Raw genomic sequence first — 17123 nt, forward strand, 5'->3', positions numbered from 1 at the left:
TTTGTAGGAAAGGCTTTTAGGGAAGATCACATTATTTAGAGTTTCATGATAGAATTCTAAAACTAAGATTATTAAGCTTCCTTTTTAATTTTAGAATGTTTTAGCCATGAAAAGAAGTGATTGTCCTTAAGCCCAAGCTAAGAGAAGTAGAAGTCCAATTGAGAATGTGGTAATGAATTTGAAATAAATTTAATGTGTTTCACTTTTTTCCCCTTTGATTTTTTTGAAAATTTGTGTCACTACAATTATTTTTGAAGATTGTATTTACAAAGATATTAACACTTCTTGAAATAATTTTGAATTTTTGGTTATTTTTGCAGATAATGGCTTTATACCTGACACACTTCTAGAAGATGTGATGAAAGCTTTGGACCTTGTATCAGATCCTGAATAGTAAGATAATAAGAAATTAGAGCCTTTATTAACCACAAATACAATTTTCATTAAAATCAAAATGTACTTTACCATCATTATTTTCTTGAAATGTATGTGATTATGTACACTTACACAAATGTCATAGTGAATAGTATTCTCATTAAAGGAATGATCAGTTTGGATGGATGGATAAAAGAAGAAGGATTTTGAGACTGTCACTGAAAGATTAGCTTTCCTAACTATATCGGTTTCTTTTATTAGGCATTTAAAAGAATGATGTTAAAAATATTTTTTTATCTTCAAATTTTTATTTGTTAGCTACCAAACTTAGTTTTTGAATCTCCTTTTAGTTTTCTATTTTGCCATTTCAAAACTGGTTTGGGCAGCTTAGAAGAAAATCTATAGTATACTGATAAATAAATCTATAGTATACTGATAAATAGTATTTTCTATTAATAACCAGTAGCACTTTGACTTTCAACCTTGTATATTAAAGACAAAGATATGGAACACTTCTAGATGACTAAATGATCTGTTTCTGCATTCTTTAAATGCCTGTACATGAAGAATTCAGTCTTTCTATACGGCCTTAAGAGGAGAGGAAGGGAGGGATTATTCATACACTCAGGCTTTAGTTGTTTTTTGTTTTTTTTTCCTGTCCTCATGACCTTGGTGTTATGCAGAGGCACTTTTCACATATACTTATGCATTTTTTTTTCATTTTGTTTCTCCTTAAGGATAATTTGTATTTTTATTATACTAAGGAGAATGTTAGTTCATCAAATGTAAAACTAAATCTGGAGACTTGACCAGTATCTTCTGTTGCTTCTGAGAAATAGCATGAATGTCAGGTTCTGTTGCTTTTATGTTCTGTGCATTTTTCATCTGACAATAATAAAACAAACTTTAACATGCAAAGTATGTAACAAGGGAATCCAGCATAAGCAACATAAACAAAATTGGTATTCACAGGCCTGTTTGTGTTTTTTAGATGAAATTCAGATGTGATCTCTTTGAAAGTTTGCAACTACATATAAACACTTATAAACTAATCAAGGCTAAATTAATATCCCAGAATCATATCACCTTGAACTATCATTTAGACAGATTAAATAGTTAAGTATAGGTGGGCAGGTTTATAAGATAAAGGAAAATGTCTTAAGGAGCCTTAATTGCTGTAGCAAATAGTATGTAGCAAATAGGCTTCCTCTCAATAAAGACTAAACTTATTTCCAAATATGACTGTGCCTTATCAAAGCCTTTCAGTTTGGGGGAGAAAGTTGGGGCTTTTCTCCATTTATGATTTTTGCTTATTCTCTTTACCCATCTCTTATGTTTAAGTCAATTTAAAAATAACCCACATTTCCCTTGTTTCACAATATTTGGTGGTGTCCTTTCTGTATGAAGAGGACAAGAGTGACCTGTTTAAATTGTTTTCTAGTTGCAATGAGGGGGTAGATTTTAGTCATGTCACTCTTGTTACCAATTTTATACATTTGTATAATCACCGACATCCACTTTTGTAGTATTTAAATGATTTTTCTGCCTTTGTAAAAATGTTATAATTTTTAAGCAGTCTTAAGGCATGAATCCTTGACCCTGACCTTATAGGTCTTCTGTCCTAACCTGCTGACATAATTATCTCAGACTTATTAGATAAAATATAATAATTAAATCCTTTACTTTTTAAGGCTCTGCTTTGTAAAATAGTAGGTAGCTGGATATCCTTATTCTACATATATATGTGTATAAATATTTTGAGTACAAAGAGGAGAATTAAAAACCAAACTAGAGTAATATTTTTATATTTTGTAGCACTGGTGTATAGTGTTCACCCTCCCCAACAGATAAGAACTATAATAAAATGATAATAATGGAGCAAAGCACAAAGTGGTTTGTCTTTGAGGTCTTCAACTAGCAGCCAATACTATGACCATTTTAAATCATAACACATTTATGTTTCTGGACTGAGTAATTCACTTTTTCCACACCAAAATGTTAGGCCAAGATTTTCTACTCAACTGCCTTATATTTTGGTTCTTGAAAATGACCCTTTTGATAGACGTTTTATAAGAATTACATTTTATATAGCATGTGGTAGAGTTAGCTTCATATTATTATAAACTCACTTTTACATACCACACTAAGGTGGTGTTTCTTCACAATTAGTTAGAATAAATGCTATGTCCCCATTTTTATAGATGAAGGCTCAAAAAAGCCTATAATCTCACAATCTAATAAGTTTTTGGAGCTTGGATTTGATCCCAACTATCTCAGATTCTTAGTCCAACATTCTTTCTTAAATAATGGCATGATAAAACTCAAGGTAAAATTATTGATCAAGAACAACAAGCCATCATTTCACGGGTAAAGAATTAAGGCTTAGGGAAATTAAGACTTGCTCAAGATTTCACAACTAGATACCAGCATAAGCAGGAAAAAGATCTCCAACTTCAAGCCCAATATACTTTCCACTATGCCAGGAAAAGGGGGGGAAGGGAGTAGATTTCCATTTTTACAGTGAAATATATCCCTGTAAGAAAAAAATAATTAAAGAAATTTCTTCTGACAAGAGGCAGTGTCATGAGTCTAGGCTTATAAAAACTCAATTTTAAAATGACTTTACCTAATATGGAATGAACCTTCAAAATTATCTTCACAATTTAAATTGTAAGTAGTAACAGATTACTCTGATTTAAAAATAACCATGTTTTGGCAAATCAAGTGCCATTCCTATGTATTTGTCATTAAGGTTCTAAAAAGAACAGCTCTCAGAATTTTTGGCAGTGAGATGTGTTGTAATGCCACATATTTTAATCATGTAAGAATAAAAATGTACCAGTGCACTTATTGTTTTTTTATCTTCTGATTTTCTTATAGTGTTAACCTCATGAAGAACAAATTAGACCCGGAAGGACTAGGAATTATTTTACTGGGTCCCTTTCTCCAGGAGTTCTTTCCTGAGCAGGTAAAATAATCAAGGAATTGTATTAGTTGAGTGCTAATAGATTTGAGCTCCTCAGAGATAATGCTAATAACTTTTCTCCACATTAAAAATTATCCTACCACTTGTAAATTTATTTTAGGCCAAGAAATCTCTGCTTTGTTAAAGCTTCTCACAGTAAAAATATACCTCTCCATGTAGATACATACTTAAATTACATTATATTTAATGGGAATATTTCCCTGAGTTGGTGATATTTGTGAATATTCACTTAGTTTTAGGAAAGAAATTGCAATTTTATGTAGTTTTTATTTTATTAAAAATATAGCATAATTCATAATTATATATAAAAAATACATTGCAGCACACTAAATCACTTCATAAAGTACAATACTCTGAGCTCTACTGAAACCAGAGTTTGGTATCAGCAGCCAAACTTACAGGCAAGATTGTATGGCAGCAGGGCTCCTTGCAGCCAATTCCCATGAACCCCAGAATCTTTAAAAACTAGACCACTTCTTTTCTGGGGGGGTTGGGGGGGGGAAGCTAAGAGAGCAGGTAGTATGAATACCTTCTAAGAAAGGCAACCTCTTTCTTCTTGAAGGAGGAAAATTTTTTTAAATATATCTAAGGGGAAACTGCCAGCATAGGACTACATTGACTGTTATCCCTCTGTTCCCTACAAGTTTCTACCTTCCCTTCTCTATCACACTGAATTCTGGGACTGAATGATGGGCAAGTTAATTCTCCTCTCCTATAGATTGTTCCTTGTCTCTGAATTTAAGATTTTGCCACTTAACTGAATTACTCAATTACCTGAATATGCCTTGGTCCTTTATTCCTCAAATAATAACACAATTGTAAGTTGAAGATAAGTGCTTTAATAAGATTATCCATATCATTTTCACCACTATTACAAAAAAGGAGATAACTGCCAAATGGAAAATAATTCAAAATCGAAGGGGGGAAATGTTAAAGACTTAATTGCTCTTTAGAAGACTAAAAGAATTTAAATTGTAAATCTTATGTGTCATATTTGAACACTTGCTCTGAGTCATAATATTTACATTCCTAAAATGGTCAGCAGCATTATTAGCATGAAATTTTTATCATTTTTTAAAAATTACTAGATTACACGTCCTCTGTACTTACAATTGCCATGGAAATTTAGGAGAATGAAAAAGATTGATTGTTTTTTTAAAAAATGGTTTTCAAAACCTAAGCTAGTGATTAAAAAAATCTTTTGTAGTTACTTAATGGAGGGAAAGTTACAAAAGTATTTTCCAATGGATTCTAAAGTTTCAAAATGTATAAGATTTATTAATAATGGATATTCTAAACTATTAGGTTTCTTACTAGCTTTTTACCATTATAGACTTAGTCCTCTTTGTTTTTTTAGTTGGACTAATACTCTTCTTTTTATTTATTTCATTTCCAATATGCTTTCCACAAATATGTTTCTCAATGACATGACATCTTAAATAAACAAGAAATAATTGGTATTCCCATTCATTTTGTATGTTATCCTAATAGGAAGATCCATAAACTTGTTAAAAAAATAAACCAACAAATACTTCAGGTAGTGACCAACCTTTTTAGAAATTGGATATCTTCCTATTTAATTTCGGGTATTGTGTTTAGAAGTGGTTATAAGATAGGAGTGGGTGTATATATATATATATATATTTTTTTAATTAAAGTGAATTAACACTGTCATTTGTGACAGTTCCTGAAATTTTTCCTATTAAAATGCTATCCTTAACACACACAAGCAGCACATTTATAGAAATATATATACACATATATATATATATATGTTGTTGGGTTTTTTTCTGAGCACCAACTGTGTAAGGTACAGCAGAGAATACAGAACTCACAATTTCTGACTCAGGTAAACATGGAATAAGGCGAGAGGGAATTAATTGCCCAATCAGCGCTTCAGTCAATTGCCATGGTAGTTGAAAGAACATTTCCTTGAGGACATGGGATATGGCCTGGGTCTGAAAGGATAGATAGGATTACAGGAGGAGAGAGGTGAACATTCTAATTGATAGTCTAGTTTTAGCAATTAGGAAAATTGTGCCTCAAAGTGAAAGTATGTTCAAGAGAGGATGAATAAAACATCTGGTTTGAGTTGAATGTTCATGAAAATTAGACATTGAAATAAAGGCTAGAGAAGTAGGCTAGGGCCAGAGTGCAGAAAGCCTCCAATGCCAGGTAAAAGGAGTTTGGTTCTTTGTCCTTTTGGCAGGGATTGATCACAGGTGGTTGCAGGGAAATTAAATTAGCATTAGTTTGGAAGCCATCCTCCAGATGGTGTCATAGAGAGGACAATTATATGTAGAGTAAGATTTCCTTAATGCTCTAAAACTGTTCATCTCTCTGACACCCTTTCTTTTTCATTATTACTGCTAATCAAGAGTCAGCAGCCTTCAAGGAATATTCTTTTCAGAAAGTCCAAAGTCTATGCCATTGGAATGAGCTTGCAATATACTGCAGCAAGTCTGGCTTTCTGAGAACAAGTGTTTTTAGAGTCAATAAAAATCCCCAATGCATTTTTCTTGATACATGTCTTTTAAGCCTTCTGAAGGCTCAACATTTAAAGTTTAAGTTACTAATTAAACACAATTTGATTCATGATTTAAATATTTAATGATACTTTACTTGTCATAGGATTCCAGTGTGCCAGAGTCATTTACCGTATACCACTACAATGGATTAAAGCAGTCTAATTATAATGAAAAGGTATGGTTATTTGCCTAAATTATTTATTCTTAATTGGGTCAGAGGTAGAAATATTTGAGTATATAACTCATGAGAGCTCTTCATTAGCACATGATCTCAAAATTACCTTTATTTTCTCTATCAATTACTATATTATCCTTTATACATACCATGTTCTAATCAATTGTATCTGATTTTAGAGCATTGTTTCTCACTATCAGAAAATAGGATTTATTTATGTGCATATTAATATCTTTGGATGTGCATATGCTATTCTGGCAGCATTATAGTCAGTTCCCTGAGATAAAGTTCTGATTAACATAGATTTTTAAAATTACTTGAAAGGAGGAAATGGATTCTTTATAAAGATTACAAGTAGCATGTTATTGTCACAGGCATTTTTTTTTAGTTCAGGGAATAGAACTTGTGCCACACAAAAACTAACTTGATTGGATTGAATTGGACCATTTTTCTTGATTATCTCTTGGATAAAATGAAAAAAATTTCTACTTAACAACTAAAAGCAAACTGTACTTTAGTTTCATATATCATCCACATTACCTCTCTCTTCTCCAGGACAAATCATAGCCCTCCTTGTCCTCTCTCTCAATGTAATTCTTGACCATGTCTTTCTATAAATCTTCCAGAAAAGATCTACCCCGTGACTTCCTTCAGTTCTTTTAATATTTCTTGACTGTCACTAGAGCCTTCAGGCTGCACTTCTTTACCTCTCACTCTTAACGAACCTCTTCGTCTACTTTGTCCTTCAGTTCCCCTTTGGTAAAAAGCCACAACTTCCTTATTGGGTCTTTCCATCCCCCTCTGTAATATATAAAAGGTATAGCAAGCAAGAGATGGTGTTTCTTTCTTTTCATGAGAATATATCTTATTTCTGTATAGTGACCCTATATATAGATCTATAGAGATAAAACTTAGATGCTCTTTACTAGTGTGCCCATAGGAACTTCATTCAAAGTTGAAGATTTGACTAGTACTTTGTCACACAAAGGGCTATCTAGCCACTGGTTAGTTATCTCTGCAAGAGAAGTCAGGTGAGGCAGCTGAGAGGGACGTTGAGTTACTTCCCATGTTCATACAGCAAGTCTTTGGTAGAACAGTAGCTAGAATTGAGTCTTAGACTCTTGGGCCTGTACTTGGCCTTCTTGACAACAATAACAGTCTCTCTCTAGGCAGTCATGTCAACTCTACCTATGACAAAGGTCTGAATAACCAAAAAGAGGGAAAAAAAAAGGAAAAATCACAACAGGCCACAAGAATTGACTTTACATATTTTGGAATGGAAAATTTATGGAAATTGGTTCTCAGAACATCTTTACAATTAAATCATGGAGGTATATAGTGAACAGGTTAAAGGAGAAAGCTAATAAAGTGAAAGGGAGATTGACTGTATTAGAGCAGAATTATAGTATTAAATAAATTAGAGCAGAAGTTTTTGATAATGATAATGAAAGGAGTTTTGATCTGAATGAATATTTAGGGAATTTCTTTGCAAGAAAAAATGATTTATGGGCTTATTTCTTTAAAAAAACATAGATGGCATTCTCTATGTATGCTTTTCATAAAAGAGTGCTCAACTTGGAAACTTAAAATTAAAAAAATTATACTTGGAAAAAGGGAAACAAAGGCTTTGGCTAAAATAAAAATACAAATACAAATCACCTTAGAACATGCCTGCCAAACTGTAGAACAGAATGAATTTGTGCCCGATTCTCTAATCAAATGATATAGAACAGTGCTCAAGTTCATTTAAAGTATTTCTAGTGGAAAGACCCTTTCAAGCTATTTGGTTTCTTGATCTTTTATAGTTATTTAAATATTTTATGGTTTTTGTATCTTAATGACAAAACTTTGTTCATGCAGAGGGTCCCAAAACAAGACTTTGAGGGCACCTGTATTAGTTTGAACCATTTTTTACTTGAGAGTATACTTTTCAAAAAGTTAATTATTACATTCTCTTCTCTTATATGTTAATTTTAATTAATTTTATTTAATTAGAAATTAAAGTTTAGCCATTCTTACAGTATAAAACACTGCATTTTTTATATTGTTTAAAAATAGGTACTTAGGTCAAGAGCCCTTGTTGATTGGCAGATATTTCTTAATCGAGAAAATAATATGGAGCATTATAAGAATCAATTTAATGAAGAAATAAAATAATTAGGTTGGAATATTTTCTTTTGATTTTCATTTAGGTTTATAGGTTAGGAGGTAGAATCCACTAAATATGCTACCCTTCGGCCTATCTTTGATGTATGTGCATGTGCTTGCATATTATGTGTCTGTATAGGTAAATATGTGTTTCCTCATATAAATATTTTCTATTACTTCCTTCCATACAATTCAACTTATTCTTATGTATCTTTCTCCCTAATGTTCTTTTTGTTAGTTGCTTCTAATTTTTTTTAACATATTCATTTACTCTTTTTCCATATCATATTGAAATGAGATTTGTTTTTGGCTAAAATTTGTAAAAGTGGCCTCATAAAGAGCCTTCTACACACTTCACCTCCTCCCAGTGCTACATACTCACCCCATGACTTAATTTCTCTATGGCCCAGGCAGTTCTCTGAGACTATGAGTACATAGTTGCTGATCTGCATCAATAGAAGTTTGCATCCCTATACTTCTCCACATTGATGAAATCATGAATCCAAACCCAAAGCAAAACAAAATAAAAAGTCATAGAAGCATTTATTGAAGAAATGAATCATTCCTTTGCCAAAAAATCTAAGTGCTCCCAAGCTTTACATCGAGCCTCATGACATTGAAGGTTGTTGCCAAAAGAACATTTTAGAATGTGTTAGTTGTTACCTTGTATGGAGCTGAATGCTCCATATACATGCAGCATACAGGCATGTACAGGTAAAAAAAAGTTTAAACAAATTTAAAAAGTCTTTAATTGAGACTGTCTTGCTGGATAAGCTAGAGGTATTTTGCATGTTTTCTTTCCTTTTTTTTTTTAAACTAAAACCCCTACTTTCCATCTCAGAATCATTCTAAGGCAGAAAAGTGGTAAGGGCTAGGCAATGGGGGTTAAGTGACATGCCTAGGGTCACACAGCTAGGAAATATCTGAGGACAAATTTGAACCCAGGACCTCCCGTCTCTAGGTCTGACTCTCAATCTACTGACCCACCCAGCTGCCCCTGTTTTGCATGTTTTCAATGAGGTTATTTGTATTTTTTGCTATTAAACTGGAAATTAAACCCAAAATCTTCAGGCAGCCATACCCATTACTTTTTATTTCTGGATTTTCCCTGTAAACATATCACAAATGCACACTCTGTCTCTAACCTAAGGAAAAGATGTTTTTATATTCATAATTTCCACTGAGACAAAATTAATTGTAACATTTTGAAACCGAGTGAAATAGTTTACTTGCTGTGAAGATTGCCTAGATCCCTCATGGAGTTTCTTTTAACATGTAGGCTAAATTTGTAGGTATCATCTTTGTTTAACAGGTCATGTATGTTGAAGGCACGGCAGTTGTTATGGGCTTTGAAGATCCTATGCTTCAGACAGACGACACACCAGTTAAACGTTGTCTCCAAACCAAATGGCCGTATATAGAACTCCTCTGGACCACGGATCGTTCTCCCTCGCTCAACTGATTTGCCCATGTGTTTATAAGGAAGATGATACATGCATATACGTATAGAAGGGTTGAAAAATGGCAATTAGATGTAAAATATTATACTTTTGGCTAAATGAAGATATACACTGGTATCATTGATAAATTGTAAATAATTTTAAAACACTTTTTCAGTGTTTGGGATATATTTAATTTATATTTCTTTTTAAATATCTTCTGTTAAAGTTTATCATTTGGGGCCATTGTGACATTGGAAATAAAAATTAATTCTAAACTTTAAATAGAATATGTTTATTTACAGTCTAGGATAATTTGCCATCCCTTACAGGCAGAATATAAATGTCTAGTACAGCATACCGGATATCAAAATGGAAAATTATTACATTACAGTGCATTAGAAAATTGAAAAAATTCTCCTCTACTTGTATTTTTAATTCATCTCAGCATGTTTTATTACTTAAATAATACTGGCTCATATCATAGCTCAGCCTCAGCACTGAAATGCATATGAATTTAAGTTTTTGTTTTTCCAAAATCTCTTTTCAACAAGGTAACTTGTACAAATGTGGTCAGATGGTACACTTCAGAAATATTCATCTGTAACATAAATCATCAACTCTGTCTTTTGACAGTTGTCTGTTGCTTTGGCTTAATTGTCTGGCATGCTGAAAGGCAGAAACTAAGAGGATGATGTATTAATTTATTCAGAGATGTATGAGAAGAATGTAAAAATAAGTTCAACAGAAAGATTCTGTTCTATAATTGTAACTATTCATTTTTATTGTATTGCCAAATGCTCTTCTGAATTTATCCCAACAACAATGTAAGCCAGCTTTCTTGTATATCTGTAACTGTGTTAACTGCATGAGAACATCTGTTATTACACTAGTATATTATATTATTTATTACAATCCTAGTTGACGGCTCTAAATAAACAAACTTTTTTTTTCCTGGACTGTAACCTAGAATTATTTTTACATTAATTGTTCAAAATGAATGTCTTTTCTTATATTCAAATTTGTTGTCAACATCTAGCTAACCCAGTAGTAGATCTCATATCCTAGCAAAAATGCCAAATGAACCAAGTCATGAGGTTCTAGACCACCAAGGTTCTGATCCTCCTGTAAGAAAATGCTCCCACTCTGCATAAGGACTCGTGGCATTTAACATTTTAATTCAAGGCTATGTATTATTGACATGGACATATTCTTTATTGACTTCTCTGGTCAACAACACACCTGCTGATCTAGAAAGGTCTAATAATAGCAGTAATCACTAACATTTAGATAGTGTTTTAAGGCTTGCAAAGTGCTTTATAAATGTTTCATTTGATCCTGACAGCAATCCTGGGAGGTTAGTGCTACTATTTTGTACACCTAATAATTATATTTGGCTAAATTTAAACTCATCTTGATCCCAGGTTCAGCATGCCACCTACCTGTCATCTATAAGTAAAAAGACAGATTTGCAGGTTAGATCCATCATTAGGTCACTTAAATAGCCACATTCAAATAATCTTAACTTGCATATATACCCTCAAGACAAATAGTATGAGTAGCTCAAGGTTTTGAAACATAGACAACCTGTAAGAAATTTTCTTTCCATTACACAAACTTGTTCAGTTAAGAATTGTTAGCATCTGCTATTACTATTCCCTCTTATCATTTTATGTCAGGTCCTAATTATTCTCATCTATAGTATTGCAATTGCCTCTAAACAATCCATTTAAAATACACAATTTACCCCCTTCTTATATACAGTACAAATTATTACGCTGCTTTTGAAAAATCTCCTCTGATTCTTCCCTGTTGCCTTTAGAATCAAGTCTTAGTGCCTTAGTCTCATGGTCAAGGTTCTTCACTGTACAATTCCAATTTACTTTCCAAGCCTCTGCTACTCCCCAAAGAAAAGAGCAAAATCCTAGTCCATTTGGACTACTGGTGTCAAAAAACATCGCATTCTTTCCCCTCTATGTTCACATTCTTCCCTGTGACTGGAATGTTCAGTCTCTCTTCCCTTTCCCATCTTGCCTGTTGATTCCCTTCTCATCCTTGGAAATACATCTTAAATGCCACTTCCTTGATTAATCCATCTAGGGGTTGTTCTAACAGAAATAGAAATGATCTCTCTGCCTCATCTGGGCACCAAAAATACTATGGTATTTCTGTATAATATCTGATTTCTTCTACTAGATCAAAAGCATCTTGAGGGCAGGGGCCATACCTTTTTTTATCATCGTGTCTTCCTCACTACTAAACAACAAACAACAACTTAATTTTAGATGTTTAAACAAATGAAACATAAGCCTTTCAAAATTTGGATCCAGAGAAGCCTAAAGACTTTTGTTTGCCTTCAAAGCTATGAATAATATAAAATCTGTCTAGCAGATGTCTTGTCGGAGATTTTATTTGTTTGTTTTTAAGGCACATTTTCATTGCAATGGTTAAATAGCTGTTAGCAAAGAAAGAAGTGGTGTAATTTTGTCTGTATAAACTTGGAAACATCTTCTATGCCCAAATATAAAGCTAGCTACTATAATTATATCTGGAAAATGTCAAGAGTTTAGTTCTAGTTTTGACTTTGTTCAACCACATATAATGGCAATACTTAGAATAATTCACTTGAGTAACCTAGTTCCGATTTGAACTTTGAGTACCTACCTGCATGAGCACAGAGACTAAGAAAGGAATAATTGTGACATTTTTGAGCATACCTTTGTCAGATACACATTAAATTTATGTAACGATGTCCATCAGTTGGGGAATGGTTGAACGAGTTGTAGTATGTGGTTGTAACAATACTATTGTGTCATAAGAAATGATGAACAAGCTGATTTCAGAAAAAACCTGGAAAGACTTATATGAACTGATGCAAAGTGAAATGATCAGAACAAGGAGAAAAGTAACAAATAGTATATTGATGATTAACTGCAAAGGACGTTTTAAACTTATCAGCAATGCAAGGATCCAAGAAAACCCCAAAGGACATGAAAAATGCTATCTGCAGCCATAGAAGGAACTGTTGGAGTGTGAATGCAGATTAAGGAATACTATTTTTTGCTTTATTTCCTTCATGAGTTTTTTTTTCTTGTACGTGATATATGTCTTTTATGACGAATATGGAAGGATATATTGCATGACAAATTATCTACTGTCTTGGGGAAGAGGAAAGGGAAGTAGGGAGGGAGAGAATTTGGCTCACAAAATATCAGGGAAAAATTGTTAAAATTTTTTTCTATGTGTCATAGGAAAAAATAAGAATAAAATTCTATAGGACAGAAGAAAGGAGAAGGAATTGAGATAAACTGAGTTACTGAACTCCTAATGTTAGACGTCTTTTACTCTGTATTATCTGGCATATATTCATTTATGTATACCTTCTCAAATTTCTTTTTTGTCACTAGTTTGAACATGGATTTTTCTGCTACCTCCTGTGCTGGATGTAGATCTAGTATTTGTTGGAAAGGGAGTCACGCTATGGATGTGTATACAGCTTGAAGTTCTTCTAATAATGAACCAATGGTTAGAAGTTAGCTTGAACCTGAAAACTAAAATATTTAAGGGAGCAAATATAATTCTGGTCCAGTAGCTCTTCTCTCTTAGAGTGGAGTGACCCTTAGAGATGGGTGTTGGGGAAGAGGAACTAGAGACATCTGTTCTGGTTGTCACATGGTGACTCTCCCATGCTTCATGCAGGAGAGATCCCCAAGCAACAGGGGAGCTCCAGCTACATGAGTATGGTACTAGCGAATATGTAGAAAATGGGGATGTGGTGACTGTTTTGTCCTCTATCATCGTCAGATGTCTGGGGTATTGTGTTCAGTGTATTGTGCCAAGTTTCATGAAGGACATGCTATAAGACGTCCAGACAAGGTCAGTGAGGATGCTGAAGAAACTAGATGATGCCATACAGAGATCATTTAAAAAAAAAAAAAACCTGGAAATATATAGCTTGGATGTGCCATTGGAATCAGAACCCCAGAACTACAATTCCCAGCACCCCACTCTCCTCAGGTTAAGTGCTGAGGTAGGCAGGAAATAAATTTTGTGTAGCCCCACCTCTCCCTCTCTCTTCTTGTGATTGCAGGTAGCTGTGGACACAGGCTTTTTGAGAGCCAGGAGAACTTACCCACATGGGGTTCACTTTTGTTAGTTAATTAGGTTTTTATACTTCTATTTCTTTTTTATTCCTTCTACTTCGTGATTATTAATAAACTGTATAAACTTAATACTTGGAGTGTTGGACATTGATTTAAATCTTACATGGAGAAGATTTTGAGAGACTGGGATTTCAGAGGAGACTATTCTGAAGGAGAAAGAAGGAATCCTGAAGGCACTTTGGAAGGCTTTATAGTTGTAATGAAGAGAGTTAGAGCTTGATTTTGAGGAGGAGAAGAAAGAATGGAAGATCTCAATGTAAAGTGATAGATTCAATTAGGTTGAAGGAGGGTTCAAGCAAGACCTGAAGTTGGTAAAGGGGATGCTAGTGGCTAGGAGAAAATGAAATACCCAAAGTAAACAGTTTACAAATTGTTCCTCACATCAGCACTAGGATGCTCTTTATTAATATAATAAAATAATTAATATAAATGCTATTATCCTCACTTTATAAATAGTTTTAAAAAATAAAAAACAACAGCTATCGTCTTTGGATAAAAGACACCTACAGATTTGTCTAAATTGTTACTTCAACCTTCTGGCTTAAATCTAATGGAATTTTAACAACTAGAAAAGTAGTTGATCTCTTCCTTTTCTTTCTTACCCTTGAACAGGGTGTCTTCTCATTCTAATGACAAACTATGCCAGCTGTATGACAAATGTTATTCAGTTGTGTCTGATTCTTCAATGATCCCGTTTGGAGTTTTCTTGGCAAAGATCCTGGAAGATGAGTATTCCTGACTTCAAGGCCAGCGCTCTCTCCACTGCCCTTCCATGACAAATATTCCCCCGAAATCATTTTTCCTTTTGACTGATTTCCCTTCCTCTTCTATGAAATGTCTTATTCATCCTTCCTAAATTGCTGCAAAATGCTGACCACCTTCAATGGTTCTAGAAAACTATGAAAACCAAATCTGTTATCTGGGTAGCAGAAGCTGCTATCAGTAAGCAGACTTCCTTAGCATGCTAATATATATATATATATATATATATATATTTTTTTTTTTTTTTTCAGTTTAGTTTCTTAAGTTATTTTGTCACCAGCCACCAGATCTAACCCATGGGTAAGATTTTCCTGGGCTTCTTAGGAATCTAGGCAGAGATTACTCCCAAGAGCTAAGAAGGAAATTTTCAGAATCATAAGTGACTAAATAGCAACCTCCCCACCCTTACCCCAAACAGTCAGTTAACTCCCAAGTTTCCCTGTTACCTCTGGGGGCAAATCTAAGATCCATTTTTTGATATTTCAGTCTCTCCACAACGTAATCCCTTCCTACCTTTCCAGGCTTCTTATGCCTTTTACCCACTCAGCAATTGTCCTAGAGTAGTTGACTTTATGATCTTCAAAGCACAACACTACATCTCTCCTTTCCACACCTTTGCATTGACTGTCTCCCATGCCTATCCCCTTGCCTCCAACTCTTGGTTCCTCTAGTTTTTTTGTTTTTGTTTTTTTACCAAGATCTAATTTGTCTTGTATTCTGCAGACCTTTCCTCAATTACTCATTCATTCATTCCCTTGCCAAATTGTCTTTCATCTGCTCTGTATACATCTGGTATGTGTCTTTTTTCGACATGTGGTTTCTCCCTTTAGATTATGAGGTCTTTGAGGGCAGGGACCATGTTTTGGGGGTTTGTTTTGTTTTTTTACCTTTTTATGTATGTCCAGTGTTCAACACCAAGCCTGATACATTTTGTCATTCGGTCATTTCTGTAGTGTCTGATTTCATGATACCATTTGGGGTGTTTTGGCAAAGGTACTGGAGTGATTTTCCATTTCTTTCTCCCAGCCTATGTTACAGATGAGGAAACTGAGGCAAACAGGGTTAAGGGACTAATAAACTAGTAAGTGTTTGACTCCAGATTTGAACTCAGGAAGATGCCTTCCTGACTCCAGGCTCATGTCCTGACACATAATAAGCAATCAATAAGAATTTGCGGATTGATTGGTATGGCCACCTTAGGAGGGGCACCAAAGCTCTTGGAGGACACCTAATATGTGTACCTGGATTTGCAGAGAGCCAAAGTCCACCAAAATGAAAGAAAGTACAACTTGGTATGGGAACTGTAAACCTTATTGTTATGCTGTCTGTTCAGATTCGCATCTGAGACTAGATCTTCTAAGGTAATCACAGAAGTTCCCAATTGGAGGGGACCTCAGTAGTTATCTGTACCTGAACATAAATTCCTTCTGCTAATTTTTGGAAGATGGCTTAGATTCGTACGATCAGAGGTTTTAGGTCTGGAAAGGACAGCGTTTGTCACCGACCATCCTCACTGGCACTGTGCCATCCGTCAAAACAACCCTCCGGTTCTAGTAAGCAACACTGTTTTGCTCTCTATCACTGGCAACACTCTTCTCATTTTACTAATCCATGTTACATACTATATTATCTGAATAATCCCAAACAAACACTTGGATCAAGAAATAAAATGCGAGGGATTTCCAGCTGTCTTGTAGTATTAATAAATTAAAACATTTTGTCTGCAAACACATGATGAAATCTTATTAAATATTTAATAGAGGAAACACATTGTATACGGTTCATACTGGAAAGTGAAAAAAAGTAACCTTTCTTTTTCTTTTATTTCATTTGTGTATCAAGTAGAGCATGATACAAAGTCAGGAGGAGAGGCTCAGATTCTGATCCAGCTCTTGACACCTGCTAGCTATTCAAGGTCATTCCACTCAACCTTTGGAGAGCCACCATTTCCTCCTTTGTAGTCCAAAAGTGATCTCAGAAACAGGCATGAGATGAACAGCTCTCAGACTAAGCTAACAGAAGGGAAGTCATAAGCAAGAAGCGTAATCCAGTCACTGAGAAGGTTCTCTTCCTTCAATTCAGTCTCGGCTGACTCTTTAAAACTTCATTTGGGGTTTTCTTGGCAAAAATTCCGGAGGAGTTTTACCATTTCCTTTCTCGACTCTTTACAGATGAGGAAACTGAAGCAATCAGGGTTAAGTGACTTTCCCTGGGTCAAACCACTGTAATTGGAATCTGAACCCCAAAACTACAATTCCCAGCACCCTACTCTCCTCACCTTGCATGCTGATGGAGGCAGGATATAAATTTGGTGTGTTCCCACCTCTTGCTCTCTCTTCCTGTGATCAGGTTTGGTGGAGGTGGCATGAGGCGAGAGCCAGGAGACTATTGCTCACGTGGTCTTAATTTTGTTAGATAATTAGGGTTAGGTTTTTTTACTTCTATTTCCTTTTTATTCCTTTACTTCAAGTGATTATTACTCAACTTTATAAAATATAATTCTTGGAGCATTGGATATTAATTTAAATCTCAGCTAATATCTGAGGC

At 34.3% G+C, this 17123-nt stretch overlaps 1 protein-coding gene across 4 annotated transcripts in view; it reads left to right on the forward strand.

Annotated features, from left to right (window-relative positions):
• The window catches only part of MINDY3 (MINDY lysine 48 deubiquitinase 3), a 91726-nt gene extending 81116 nt beyond the window's left edge, over positions 1-10610 (forward strand). For all 4 annotated transcript variants that reach the window (XM_001368392.5, XM_016426375.2, XM_056800157.1 and 1 more), the window contains 4 exons: positions 321-393; positions 3256-3343; positions 5993-6064; positions 9525-10610. In XM_001368392.5, coding sequence (XP_001368429.1) covers positions 321-393; positions 3256-3343; positions 5993-6064; positions 9525-9674 — 383 coding nt within the window. In that variant the 3' untranslated portion in view covers positions 9675-10610. The remainder of the gene's footprint in view (positions 1-320; positions 394-3255; positions 3344-5992; positions 6065-9524) is intronic.
• Positions 10611-17123: the final 6513 nt, after the last annotated feature.

Source organism: Monodelphis domestica, chromosome 5 (genome assembly GCF_027887165.1).
Source record: "Monodelphis domestica isolate mMonDom1 chromosome 5, mMonDom1.pri, whole genome shotgun sequence".
Classification (NCBI taxonomy): domain Eukaryota; kingdom Metazoa; phylum Chordata; class Mammalia; order Didelphimorphia; family Didelphidae; genus Monodelphis; species Monodelphis domestica.